This window comes from Schistocerca piceifrons, chromosome 7 (assembly GCF_021461385.2).
Source record: "Schistocerca piceifrons isolate TAMUIC-IGC-003096 chromosome 7, iqSchPice1.1, whole genome shotgun sequence".
NCBI lineage: Eukaryota > Metazoa > Arthropoda > Insecta > Orthoptera > Acrididae > Schistocerca > Schistocerca piceifrons.
Genome location: NC_060144.1, coordinates 272,338,035 through 272,353,681, shown reverse-complemented (window position 1 = coordinate 272,353,681; position 15,647 = coordinate 272,338,035). Strand labels below are relative to the sequence as shown.

The following is a 15,647-nucleotide window of genomic DNA, read 5'->3' as shown; positions in this document are numbered from 1 at the left end:
CAGCCAACCTCGCCACTAACTCCTCTGACCAAGGGATTGGATTGACTTACATGTGGCTTTAAAATCGTCACACTACCAAATTGCCCCACTGAGTTTTCCAACCACCACTATTGGTGTTTCCCACCGACTCAATGCTACAGGTGAAATAACCTCTTAATTCCCGTAGTCAGTCTACTTCAGCTTGAACTAGATCTCTCATACTGGATAGCGAAGCATAGCATAACTTATGGATCGCTAATGGTTTAAGCTCAATGTGAGCCATAAAATCCCTTGCTTTATGCGATGTTGGCTCAGACAACTGTTTTCTGTGAGACTGCAAAAGTGACTCAAGGTCATGAAAAGAAATAACTGGTCACACTAAATTAACATGATCAACAATATGGAAATCAAATGCTGCAAAAGCATCCAATTCAAAATATGGCTCATGATACATAGCCAAATTGATCAACAAGACCACAACCCCAGTACCAAATTGAAAGTCAAAACACAATTACAGCACAAGCTTTTGAGCCATTTGCCAAATACATGAGCTTTGCACAAAAAGCGCATTAATAGGTAACTGGTCACTATTGCGAAATGAGTGCTATGTAGGACATACAGGAGCAATGTGCCCCCTTTGATTACACTTGAAACAAACTATTTAAATGCAGACATTTCTGGCACTTATATTGGGTGTGACCATCTGAGCAAGCCTTCTAATCTATGGGATCTTCTGAATGTTAAGGACGGATGGCCGTTATTATCTGCTGTACTGGACCAGGACTTTTGATGACTACTGCACCTTTTGTAGAAGGCTGGTCCAATGATAGGGAAAGCTTATTCCTACTATCTACCAAAGTTGCTAAACGGAGTTGCGGTGAGAACATTTTTTGACAACTAAGGTTGACCCGGGCATATCTGTCCCAAGTAAATGAGACCCTGTTGTGTCATCTGACAATGTACTGTGGGAAGAACTACAATCTATTTCCACATGTCCCATTCATCGCAAAAAAGACTTCCTAGGCCGACATAGACAGCTCATGCAACCATGCTAATTGGGCCACATCAGCTAGACGCGGATCAGACGATTCTTTAGCCTTCACTTAAAGCAACGTGTCTGGGGCTAATCGAATCATCACATCATAGATAATGGACCCGTATAACATAAGCCACACTGAGTACAATTAAACTTACAATATCTAGACCAGGAGCAGCCAAGATTTCAGCTTGCGGGCTGTGCCTGGGTCCGAATGCCAAAGTGCTCAGCCTGACTAGCATGTTTCCCCCCACTGCCACGCCATGCCGTCTGAACGTGAGGAGATGGAAGAGGGGGAAATCAGTGAATGTGCCACATTTAAATGGCAATGCAGTCACACTACACGACTCTTTTATATTCCATATTTCTCAACAACACAGACCACAAACAAAACAAGTTTTCAGTATTATTTAATTATTTTTGATGCACTGAAGACATAAAATTTTTATTTGGTACAAACTGGCAGCATGCAGACAGAGCAGAAAATCTCACAGTTTCACACTCAAGTTGCCACATAATTGTGACTTATTTAGTTTCGTAATCGAAAAAAAGGTCTTTCACACACATACGTCGATCAAAATTTTGCAACCTCATTATGGAGACACTACCCGAGGAAAGCAATATAGACGTCCTGGACAGGTTTTGCACTTTGTCCAGGATGTATCACGTTGCCAACAGCAAGTGTTCTAACGTCCAAAGAACTAAACCAACCAAAACCATATATAAGCAAGAAACATCAAAAGCACAAGTAACATTTCAAGAGCACAAACAGAGAGAGAGATCCCAAACAATCAACCATTTGGTTGTGGTAGAATATTTGCAGGTCTCACTTCTAAACTAGCAAACACAAGTGAATTGAGGCTGCAGCCCCCTTAACTTTTCACTTTCATCAACATGGGCTCGTTCCAACACACACAGCATGGGCACACCCTGTCGGCAGTCGCCAAGACCATTTCACTGGCTGCAAGTATTGTTGGTTCTGTGTCCATCACCATTGCATTATTGATTGACAGTTCACTCAAATGAGACTGCTTCGCAAAATTGAAAAATACTATGTGTTGTCATGGCCAATTACTGAAATTGTAAACAATTCTATAGTTAAATTTGAGTTTTCATGGAGGCCAGTATCAGTCAAAATTTTGTATCAATGTTTGTTAATGAAAAGCTAATTAGTAATATTGAAGAAAGAGTACTGGTTGTTAAAAGTCGTTTATTACGTCATAAGAGTGCAACACAACTCCAAGGGATAGTCCACATACTTTCTGCAGAAATGAATACAATGTGTTAGATTGCTTATCAATAATCGACGCCTCCACGTGAGCACGTAAAGTAAAAATATTTACCTATATGAAATTTTCTTGTTCTGAAAGACTTCATCTAATGACTTGCAAATATTAAACCATGGCTAATCCAGGATGGAATGTAACAATATTATGCGAAGGAAAGTTGCTACTCACCATACAGCAGAGATGCTGAGTCACAAATAGGCACAACAATTAAAGCTTTCGGTCATTGGCCTACGTCAACAACAGATACACGTACAAGCGTGCACACACACACACACACACACACACACACACACACACACACGACTGCACTCTCAGGCAACTCAAACGACACCAGTGGGTGCTGCTGCTCACAGTGTGGTTTCAGTTGCCTGAGACTGCAGTCGCATGTGTGTGTGTGTGTGTGTGTGTGTGTGTGTGTGTGTGTGTGTGTTGCTGATAAAGGCCAATGGCGAAAGTTTTAACTGTGAAAGTCTTTTTGTAATACTTGCAAATACTCAAATACTCACTACTCATATACAATGCAAAATACAAAAATTTGAATTGTGCACTGTTTGGGAGTAGGATAACCCTTCACTTTCAACTCCCACAACTAAATTTGTTATCTGGAAGGGTGCAAAAAACCTTTTGCTTCTTGCATTTTATTCCTGGTAACCAAAGAATTTCGAAGAATGTATTCTAATCAAGATTATCCACAACTTAATCTTGATACGCAACAAATGGAAGTTTGCCGTTTTTCAGTCAATCTTCCAGCACAAGTCTTATGGTCAGTAGAGCCTCGGTGTTCCTACATTCCTCCTGAACCCAAACTGATCTTCTGATGTCAGTTTCCACCAGTTTATCCATTCATCTGTAAATAAATTGTGCCAATTTCTTCCAACCATGAACTACTGAACTGATGGTTAGGTTATATTCACACATGTTGACACCTGCCTTTCTTTGGAATTGGGTTTACTACCTTTTTCTTCAAGGCAATCTTATGGATTGTTCTTCCAAAGATCTTATTAATTCGGAGGGAATGCTGTTTACTATAGGTGCCTTGTTTGGAATTAGATCCCTCAATGCTCTGTAAAATAATTATCACAGTATCCCATTTTATCTTAAGTTTGTACTCCCTTTCCATAATAATGTCTTCAAGTTTCTTCACTTCATGTGAATGATAAGTCCAATTATGATCATTATCCCACTGAGAGATTGAGTGCCGCCTGGTGGTGTTATGGGCATGTGATACTTTAAGGATAGTACTTAAGTAGAGCAAAGACAAAATGGGCAATCATTCTAGTGAATGGGGAATCCACTAGCATAAGCAACTTTGATAAAGGGAATCAGCAAAGCTCTGTATAGAAAGATAGGAAGCAGTTTGTGGCAGGTCTGAAGACCTGATACAATGCTCATGGAGAAGAGAGAAGCACCTGTACATTTTGGAGCACACAATTCAGCACACAATACTGAACGAGGGTCACTGTAGGGGATCACCCCTAGGTGTTCCCATGTTTGGTTGGTTGGATTAAAAGAGGGGGGAAATGGACCAAACTACAAGGTCATCACAGTCCCTTTTTCGAATAAAAGAATGCCACAAGTGTGAGAATAAAACGAACGAGACTGACAACTCAAAACAGAATGAAAGGAAAAAATAACAAGAATGATGAAGGGCAACAAACATGTAAATGGACAAAAGGGGACAAGAAAATGACAAACACAAGAAATGGGATGAAGAGATTAAAACAACAAGGCAGATTACCATGCTGGCTGACCATGAGAAAAAAAGGAGACGCCAGCCAATCTGCAACACATTAAGCATCCCTAGAAGCACTAGGGTGGAGGACACAGAGGGGCAAAGGACATGCGCTAAAACTTAGATCAAATGACAAAACCCACCCTCACGAATAAAACATAAAACTAAATCAGCCAAAGGGGTGTTGTCAGATAAAATTAGTGGATACGAGTCCGGTAACCCAAGATTTCCTCGCTGGGCAGTCAAAGTGGGACAGTGCACCAGAATATGATCCACTGTCAACCGGGCACCGCACCGACACTTCACGGTGCAGGAGGCAACCGTGGGACGCCCAAGCATGTCCAATGCGTAGCCGGCAGAGGACAACTGACTCCCTGTGAGAGGACCACATGGAAGACTTCCACACATTCGTAGTCTCCTTAATGACACGCAGTTTGTTGTGTGTACTGTTATGCCATTCCATCTCCCAAAGCCAAAAACCCTACGGCATACATCAGGACACAGGTCAGGTTCAGAGATGACCATCTCCAGAAGCAGTTTCTGCGTAGCCTGTTTGGCCAGCCTGTTGGCAAGTTCATTGCCTGAGATGCAACATGTCCTGGGATCCACACAAACACCACTGAACGACAGAACCAGTCCAGGGCATAGATGGACTCCCGGACGGATGTTACCAAAGGATGGAGAGGGTAGCACTGGCCAATAGCTGGTCAAGGAGTCAGTACACAGAAAAAATGATTCCCCAGGGCATGAACGGATATACTGAAGTGCACAAGAGGTGGCCACCAGCTCTGCAGTGAAAACACTGCAGCCATCGGGCAAGGAATGTTGTTCAAAATGGCCTCTGTGGATGTAGGCAAAGCCAACATGACCATCAGCCATCGAGGCATCGGTGTAAACCACTTCAGAGCCCTGGAACATGTCAAGAATCAAGAGGAAGTGACAGCAGGGAGTGGCAAGGTTAACTAAGTCCTTAGAGCCATGTGAAAGGTCCAGGTGAAGCCGCGGCCTAGGTGTACACCATGGAGATGTTCATGAATGAACACCAAGTATAGGTGGTAAAGGCAAGGACTCCAGTTCAGAGAGAAGGGATTGCACACAAACTGCAATTGCAAGCCCTGACCTAGGCCACCGATGAGGGAGATGAACCGCTGTGGGAAAAGGAGATGGTAATTCAGATGCGCAGGAGAACTACAAATGTGTGCAATGTAACACGAGAGCAATTGTGCATGCCTAACTTGCAATGGAGGTGCTCTGGCCTCCACTAGCACACTGGTCGCCTGACTCGTCCTAAAAGCTCCTGTCACTAGGCGAATGCCACAGTGATGCACTGTGTAGAGTAAACGCAACGCTGAGGGTGTCACCGGTGCTGCCAAACCATAAACGAAACTGCCATGGTCAGGGCAGGATTGAACAAGGGGTCTGTAGAGTTGCAGCAGCGTAGAGCAATCTGCACCTCAGTTGGTGCTTCTCAGGGAGCGGAGGGCATTAAGGTGCTGCCAGCACTTACGCTTAAGCTGACGAAGGTGAGGTGTAGCCAAGTCAATCAGGCATCGAAAACCAGTCCTAAGAATTGATATTTCTCCACTATCAGTGAGTGTATCATCATGAAGGTAAAGTTCTGGTTCCGAATGAACAGTACGGTGCCGACAGAAGTGCGTGACACACGACTTTGCTGCCAAAAACTGGAAGCTGTGGGCAAGAGCACATGACTGCACCTTGTGGATGGCTCCCAGTAGGCGCCGCTCAGCAACACCAGTGCTGGTGGAGCAGTATGAAATGCAGAAGTCGTCTGCATACAGAGAGGGTAAGGCGGACAGCCCTACAGCTGCTGCTAGACTGTTAATGGCCACTAAAAATAGTGAAACACTCAATATAAAGCCTTGCGGGATCCCATTCTCCTGGATATGGCAGGAAATATGGGATGCACCAACTTGGTCATGGAAAGTATGGAGCGACAGGAAATTCTAGATAAAAATCGGGAGCGGGCCACGGAGACCCCACCCATATAATGTGGCAAGGATATGATGTCGCCAGGTGGTGTCATACGCTTTGCACAGATCAAAAATTATGGCAACAAGGTGTTGGCATTTGGAAAAATCTGTTCAGATGGCAGACTTAAGGGACATAAGATTGTCAGTGGTAGAGTGGACCTGGCAGAAGCCGCCATGACATGGAGCAAGTAGGCCACGTCACTCCAGGATCCAGCCCAACCGCCGACACACCATACGTTACGTTCCAGCAGCTTACAAACAACGTTGGTGTGGCTGATGGGCCAGTAGCTATCCACATCAAGAGGGTTTTTGCCGTGTTTGAGCACCAAAACGATGGTGCTCTCCCGTCACTGCGACGGAAAGATGCCATCGCACCGGACCTGGTTGAAGATGACGAGATGTCGCTTGTAGTCAGACGAGAGATGTTTAATCATCTGACTGTGGATCCAATCTGGAGCTGTGTCGAGGCAATGTGGAAGCGCGCTGAGGAGCTCCCACTCCATAAAGGGGGCATTATAGGGTTCATTGTTGCGTGTAGTGAACAAGAGGATTTCCTTTCCATCTGCCGTTTGTGGGTGCTAAAGGCTGGGGGGGGGGGGGCTAGCTCTCCGATGTAGAGGCTCGAGCATAGTGCTCAGCAAAGTGCTCGGCAATCGTGTTTGCGTCAATACATAGCACGCCACTGACGGTAGCACCAAGGACACCTGTTGGGGCCGGGTACCCAAAAAGACCTCTGATCTTCGACCAGACTTGGGAAGGTGATGTATGGCACCCAATGGTCGACACTTACCTCTCCCAACAATCCTGTTTCCGTCGCTTTATAAGCTGGCGTACATGGGCACGGAGCCGCTTAAAGGCCATCAGATGCTCTAGGGAAGGGTGTCGCTTATGTGACTGTAGAGGTCGCCGACGCTCTGTAATTGCCTCAGCAACTTCCGGCAACCACCATGGGACTGTCTTTTGCCGGGACACCCTAAAGAGTGAGGGATCGTGCTTTCTGCTGCAGAAATGATTGTAGTAGTCACGTACTCAACCATCATATCGATGTTGCCATGTGGGGCAGAGTCAATGGTGACATGAGAGGTGAAAGTTTCCCAGTCCTTGTTTAAAGCTCATCTGGGCAGGCGTCCATAGGTCTGACGCTGGGGCAGTGACAGGAAGATGGGGAAGTGGTTACTACTACACAGGTCGTCACATGTGCTCTCCAGTGAATAGATGGGAGAAGTCCTGGGCTGCAAATTGATAAATCAATGGCCGAGTAACTACCTCAAGCCACAATGAATGTGTGGCGGCCCCAGTATTTAGAAGGCAGAGGTCGAACTGAGGCAGTAAAGTTTCGACATTTTTGCCTCGGCCAGTAAGCACAGTGTCACCCCATAAGGGGTTATGGGCATTAAAAACTCCCAAAAGTAGGGAAGGTTTAGGGAGTTGACCAATCAGTGCAGCTAACACATTCAGGGCTACTGCACCATCTGGAGGAAGATATACATTGCAGACAGTTTTATTTCCTGTGTTGTCCATATTCTGATAGCCACAGCTTCAAGAGGGGTTTGAAGGGGCACAGGTTCACTACAGACTGAGTTTAGGACATAAACACAAACTCCACTTGACACTCGATTACAGTCGCTAAAGTTCCTGTAATGTCCCTTACAGCCGCAGACGGCAGGGGGTTCGCATTGCCGGGAACCAAGTTTCCGGGAAGGCAATGCACAAGGCATGTGTAAAGCTTAACAGTTGGCATAGCTCAGCCAGACGGTGGAAAAAATGCTGCAATTCCACTGGAGGATGTCATCATCGTGAGACTGGGAAGGCATGGAACATTCAATGAGGCAGTTTACACCTCAGGGTCACCTGCTGCCACTGACTTTTTGCCTTAGCAGTCTATATCCATTGTGTCTGAGGGTCCAGCAAGATCTAGGCCCTCAGCAGAGGCCAGAATCTCAAACACCATCCTCAGATGCAGAACTTGTAGGTAGCAAGGGTGTGAGTGGCACCGCAAGTTCCCTGTTCTTAGGGGTCTTCTTTTTCGATTTCTCACACTGTTTCTTGGGTTTCCCTGGCTGGGAGGACTTCACTGAATCAGTCTCCATCTCCAGGACTGAGGATGAGTGTGAAGCCCCACGACCAGCTGTTTTGGGCTCTTCAGCTGTTAGTGGGGGTCATCTTTCCCACTAACAGAAACCTGGGAAGGGAGTGACCCAAGGGATCCCTTCCTAGCGAGAGGAGTCTAAGAAGCCTTACCCTTCTCTGGTGCAAAAGTGGGGACTGAAATCCCCGATAGTTGGGGAGGTGTTGCGCCCACAGTAGGTGGTGTGGAAGCAACAGGGAGGGAAGTGCCCCCCACCATCAAGGAGGCAGGTGTAGTCGCCCGGTTCTGAGAGGCAACAGGAATTTGAGGAACTGATGGGGCGAGAACTGCTCTCGTAGTGGCGGCGTATGAGGAGATCATAGCCACAAATTTTCTCTTAGGCTTTTTGACATAGATGGGAGGCAGGGCACATGGAGTATTGGGATGCGATGGACGTCCACAATCTCAACAGGTGGGGCTGGAAATACAACCGGAAGACATATGGCTGAACTTCCAGCACTTAAAGCACTGCATTGGGGGAGGGATATATGGCTCGGCATCACAGCAGTAGACCACCACCTTGACCTTCTCGGGCAACGTACCACCCTCAAAGGCCAAGATGAAGGCACTGGTGGCAACCTGGTTATCCCTTGGACCCGATGGATGCACCGGACGAAATGAACACCTCGCCACTCAAAATTGGCACGCAGCTCATCGCCTAACTGCAAAAGAAGGTCCCTGTGCAATATGATACCCTGGACCATATTTAGGCTCTTATGAGGTGTGATGGTAACAGAAACATCCCCCAACTTGCCGCAAGCAAGTAACGCCCATGACTGGGCAGAGAATGCTGCCTTTATCAAAACTGACCGAGAACGCATTTTGGACAAGCCCTCCACCTCCCCAAACTTGTCCTCCAAATGCTCCACAAAAAACTGAGGCTTCATGGACATGAAAGATTCCCCATCAACTCTCATACGTACGAGATACCGGGGTGAATAAGTTTCACTGCCATCCTTAGCCCGGCATTCCTCCTATGGTGTGGTCAGGGTCATATATTTTAGCATTAAAGTTAGACTTAGAGACTGCTGGCGGCAGACCGCCAGCACGAGATGACATAATACGCTTTGTGGCGTGTCATCCACCCTGATTCCACCCACTCCAACCTGGGGCCCTCCCCACACACGCCACCCAGCCGCAGCAGAGGCCACCTGGCAGGATGGCCATTGCCAGGAGACCCGATGCCACAGGGGGATGGGCATCTACTCCTTGGCACACGTGGGGAGGCATCAGCAGAGCAATACCCGTGATGTCAGGGGGCTACAACCAATAGAGTACATGGTGGTCCCACAACGACAGACTGGTTACCATGTTGAATATGAGGTATAAAGAAGTGCATGGTCATTGTCGACACAGGAAGTGACACTGGATAGTGCATGGTGGAAAACGCACCCAGGAAAGTGCCCTCACCCAAGAGATGGAGAATGGGTGGGACTGCAATGCGACGATGAGAAAGTGGGCTAAAGATCTCAATGCACGATGGACACAATGCACCATATAAGGCGCCCTTCCCCTATTGGCTCGCTCTTCGGGAAAATTTTGAAAAATGGAGGTCAAACCCTGCAGGGGACCATCACAAAGGCTGAAACGTGCGAGATTCCTTTTCATCGCCTCTTAAGACAGGCGGGAATACCTCGGACCTATTCTTACCCCCAGACCCACAGGGGGGTTCCCATGTTTACTGATTGATTGATTGAGGGGGTTTCTGGGAAAAACAGCAAGGTCATCTGTCCCACAGTTCCAAAGTTACTTGTGGAAGAGAGAGGTTCCACTAAAAGTGGACGGATCCAGTCGGAGGGGTCTAACTATAAAACGAGGACAATTAAAACACACACAGCAGAAGGCATAAAAGGATAGAGACCAAACGTAAAGACTGAGGGATAAAAGAGTGGTCTTTGCATAGGGGAATGGTCATGGGTCACAAACCTAGAAAACATGAAAGTTTCCAAACACAACCACCCTGCCCCTGCTCCAGGAGTAAGGCAAAACCTTATATCTGAAAACAAAAAACCACTTTCACGAAGTAAACAAAGGACCAGTTCAAGCATCTGTGAATCGTCTGCTAATATTAAAGATATGGAATTTGGAAAGCTATACTTAGTACAAAGGGCCAAAAGAAGGGGAAATTCCACCAATATATAGAATACCATCAGTCTGGCTCCACAGCCACATTGTGGGGGTGGCTCGTTACCAAGAACTGACTTAACACCCCCCCCCCCCCCACATCCCCTCTATGGTATTCATAGAAGCCCCTGTCTCATAATTTTTGAACCCTGAACTATGGTTCACTACTAAATGATCGTACCCCCTCTCACACAACCCCCTATAAGAAGAAAAAGCATCAGAAGCTACAGTAGAAATCTGTTCTATAAACCCCTCAATTAACCCCACTAATTCCCTCTTAGTCCACCCCTCCACAAACTTAAAAACCACATTCCAAACACCCACCCCCGAAACAACAGCCCCCCCACACCCAGACACCAACCACAGACTTACCCCTCCCATACTTCCTTTTCCCAAACTGCAACTCTTCCACCTCCACCACAACCCCAGGCCCACCCAACTTACCCCTGTACTAAATAAACTCCGAACACACTTCACGACAAAACAAAAACCAGTCAAGCACACTCCTTTCACTCACACCAGTCTATGCGCATAAAAACTGTGAGAGGATTTATAACAAAAGTAGTACGTCAGCAACACAATCTCACACATGCCCAACCTAGACTTGTTGAACCAAAAAATGCAACGTATGGAGCACTATAGGTTATACCTACAGCATCACCACATATAACCATCCCTGGTCCGAGGCGCCGGAACTATTGCCAATTTCATGTTGTGACAACAAACAGTACACTTCACAACCTCCACCAACAAGCAAAACAGCTGCAGAAATACTCCATCGGACTCGCCCCCATCTCAGGAAGCAAATGCACGCTGTTAATTTTATCAATCATATTCATACCTAACAAGAGCGTCAACAAATTAATTTACTCAAATTAACACATGACCTACAGCAAACAGCACTACAATAACTTTCACACGACAAACACTAAATCGTTAACTCACTGAAAACAATTCCTCTCCACACACAGCCAAAACCAGAACCACCCAGAACAAGCAGTAACACCAAACTGAACCAAATACACCACATATCACGAAACCCCTGAACACACCACCAGAGGGCACCACGAACAGCAACACGACACCTACAAGCACGCCACACTTGCAAACCAAACTTCATGCTGTCATGACGTCACACACCACAACAGCCTTACGTCACGGATCAAAGCCAACGGGTGGGATCAGACGCTTCAGTCGACCCCAATAAAGCAACAAAATACATGCAAGAACCAATGCAACACACACAGAGGCAAATCACTATTTCCCCATAATCTGTCAAAGAATTTAAGAATGTAATTATCTCCCTCAAACTAAACTTAAAAATTTTCATGGCGCTAATAATATCTCAAGTAAAATATTACAGAATTGCTTTTCACATATAGGGCCTATTCAATGTAGTATTCAGACGCCATAACACTATTAAAGGGAATATTACCAGACAAATTAAAAATGCTTCTGTCAGACACCTTTATAAGAAACATAGTAAGACAGATAATAATTACCTTTCAAGGTTACTAACTCCTCAAAATTTCTGGAAACGATTACGTCTGCAAGAACCACAACAAATCTCTCTCAGAATAAGTTCGGCTCACTTAATGTCAATTTGTACTTCAAAACAGTCTCTACACAGATCAGATCATAATATTTCTCAGTTTAAGAATCACATTATACAAAATTAAAGTGACAAAATATTGGCAACTGGTATTTAATAATGCAGTTTGGAGTGTTCTCCTAGGGAAGTAGAAAAGATTATAGTATCAGAGAACTTTCTGGCATCTTGTTTTCATCTTATCTAAACACAAGGACGCAGAGTTACATTAAGAAACTCTGGAAGTGTACACAATAAAACAGAATGGCCCCTACAGACGTCCCACAGGGATCTATACTGGTTCTGCCCTTGTTGCCTGCAAATCATCTTTCCTCAAACATCTATGAAGCAGGAATAGTTCTTCTTGCTGATCACCCAAGCATTACATTGTGGACAAAATTCAACCGGAAGAGAAAATTCATAAAATGAGACATGTGGAACTGACCCCTGATAAGGAACATCACAATAGAAAATGCTGGAACTAGCACCTTAGGTGTTGATGCAGGACTGTGATCAATTTACCACACTGTGAGATTTGCTTTCCTGTTCTGCCCGAGAGACAATAGCGTTTCTCATGTTATGCTTTAGCTCTTCAACTGTGAGAGGAGTGTATGAACATACCCGGACCTTCAACTGGCCCCACAGGAAAAAAAATCACAGAGGGAGAGAGATCTGGTGATCGAGGCAGCCATAAGATTGTACTGCCTCTGCTCATTGTCTTCTCCCCACTGCAAACCTCATATACTTCTGACAAGTTTGTCAAAATAGTGTGTGCTACTGCAGATGCTTTGTCTTGCTGAAAATATCAATACACTCATTCATCTTCCGAGATTTGTTAAACAGTTTTGTGAAAGAATTGTGATATGATGTGGAGAGATATCAAACTATACAACAGCTCTTCGAAGTACTGATGGGTATTTTCTGATGCATAATGGTCAGTAAATATGTCTGCGCCTCTCGCTCACTCAAATTTAATGACACAGTGAAGTAGCACTACAGACAGAGTGTCTGGGGGATCCCATGTGCAGGCATGTAACAGCAATGGACTAGTGCATCAAAATCATTGTTTTCACAACTTTCTGTGCTATGCAGTTCTCCTACTCATTTACAAGGGTCAGTTATTTTTCAGTTTTATTTTGTCCATTCAGTATAATCATGGTTAATGCAATAACTTGGACACTTGAAAATGTAACTAATGCCTTCTTGTTCAGAGACATTTTGGGCTTGCAGCTGGTTGTCATTAACTACAATCCACAACGTTTTGACCGACAGGTACTCAGTCAGAATATCACTATATGTAATTAAGAGGTAACCAGCTGCAAGCCTGAAATGTCTTAGAACATTCAATTCGCCAGGAAAATATTAACATTTTCTCGACAATTAATAACTGGTTCTCTATAACTACAATTTGAAAAACAACATTCATACATTTTTACAAGATTGAAAAATGATGTGTACTATCCATCACTTAGCCTCAGTGTGACCCAGAAAGGAGTGACATATTCAGTCACAAAAATCGCGCACACACCCGACTAAGGGTTTTCCTGAAAAATGTACAACTGTAAAACTGATTTGTCTCAGATCATAACAAGAGGCTCCAGTTACGGTCTACACAAAATGCAGATAGTGGTATCTAACTAACTGAAAACTGTACACAAACTAGGACCACAGAAAGAGAGGCAAAAAGAGGTGCATGTAATTTTACAACACTTTTAACTATTGAATTAAGTTAATGGGAAAGCGTTGGCCCTTCAACAGGAAGTAATGAGTCACGTACAAAAACTTTAATGATACCTTCACATTTAAAATAGCCCTAAATTACCCAATTTCCTAAGCAAGGCATTCTATAAAGGTTTCAACTGAAAAACAGCAAATTATGAAATATGAAGGCATTCACTCAGTGATGTTTCTTTATACAACATGAATGAGAGAGGGCTATGTACAGTAACACCCACCACACATTTAACAAAGAATTCTTTACATCAATGAATATATTTGTTGTTTTAGAATACATTTGGAGAGGGAGACAAATCTTATACTTTATTTCAAAGCACTGGGATACAATTTATTGGAACTAGGGCTATAGAGGAATAGATTCTGATACTGATTCTGTTTATAGCCCAATGGCTCATTAACCTTTCTCATACAGGTAAACACTAAACTAAGTCCCCACAACTAAGAATGTTTCAGTAAGATAGTAATTACTTTAATAACTCCAATAAGAAAGACAGAATAGAAATATTGGTTTAGTGGACATAAAAATGATGTTAAGCAATATTTAATACCGTTAAAGAGGTATCAGATGCGTTTTCATTACAACACAACAGTGTGCACCTCGGCTATGTTCATATTCGGAATTCTTGAGGCGAAGACTGGCAATTACAATGATTTGTTTATGTCACGTTAACCACAAAAGTTGACAGCCGACAACGAATCCGAAGTACAACGAATGCTGTAAGCACTTAAGTAGCAGGCTACAATCTCCTCCCACTCAACACAAAGTCGGTTCTAGTAGCACCATATGAATGAAAACGTCCATTCTCCTCAACAAAAACCTTAGGTAACCTAATTTTCACTTACTTACGATAAAATACCATTAAAAATTGTAAAAAAAAATTGTGCTTGGGCGTTATGTCGCTACTGTTATATATCGCTTCTGTGAGATTTTCTGACAGTCCGTCGCATATTGAGTTTCGTTACTGACTCCAGAAGCATGACGGCTGTCACATATTAACCTCAATAATAAATTGCACAAGAGCCAGTGCTGGGCAGTATCAAGATAAAAATCTTTAGTAGCTTTTAATTACGGTCATCAACCTTAAAATAAGTCTGACAGCATCAGTTGTCAGTGACAGCTGTGGAAAAAATATATAACAATGACAACTGGTACTTACTTTCTTTTTCGTGATCGTATCCAACTATTACGAAATAATCAGCCAGCCGGGACATCGCAAGAAACAATATCCGTAGTCCCGTCTCATCGACTCCACTTCATTTATACACATACGGCTGCCATTTTCCTAGCCAACCAAACAGGTAACCAATACCTCCGTCTAACAGCAGACACCACAGCATTCCTAATCAGAATCAGATTGATAGCGCAGGTTTAAAAGTCTGATCCAACGCTTGTATAACTACTCATTTACTTTAAATGTTGATACAACACTCTTGTTTCTTGTACTACTGACGGCACCATATTACAGTCACAAAAAAAGCGAAACACATCGACGCATCGACTACTCGCAAGAAAGTAATCAACTTTCCTGAAGCCTACGCCCTCTCTGCATACATTTTTATACACATTATGCAAAATTTCTTTATGTAAATGCCTACAAGAATTCATTATACCTAAATACAATGTTGACATTCGATCTGTTTATATATCGATATACACCATTTTCAATCGATACAAGTCCTTGCATTCCACCATGATAGCCGTCACACTTAAAAATAAAAGTTTCGCTCATGTCGACGCAAACTGATGTTCATCGCTCTTTGGCACAACTGCTTCTAGAATTCAGTTTGTAACGATAGTTTACAGATTTTCCAATATCATACATGAGGTTGCATATGGAAGCCACACACCTGGTACAATTCCGTTTCCTACAAACCTCGTGACACAGAATTAACACCTCATTGGCCTTATGTCGTGAAAATTAGTTTCTAATATTCTTTCTGATGACTCTTTATTTGCTTCTGGTGTCTAGCTATAAACCACATCATTTCGGCCACGTTTTCCACCAAACTTAAACACTACACACTAACACCGCAGTTATTTCT

The 15,647-nt window shown here is 43.9% G+C and overlaps 1 protein-coding gene across 2 annotated transcripts in view; it reads right to left on the bottom strand.

Moving 5' to 3' along the window:
* LOC124804707 (myotubularin-related protein 13) overlaps positions 1–15,197 on the bottom strand; it is a 216,491-nt gene extending 201,294 nt beyond the window's left edge. For both annotated transcript variants that reach the window (XM_047264966.1, XM_047264967.1), the window contains exon 1: positions 14,762–15,197. In XM_047264966.1, the coding sequence (XP_047120922.1) occupies positions 14,762–14,816 (55 nt within the window). In that variant the 5' untranslated portion in view covers positions 14,817–15,197. The remainder of the gene's footprint in view (positions 1–14,761) is intronic.
* Between the last annotated feature and the right edge of the window lie 450 nt (positions 15,198–15,647).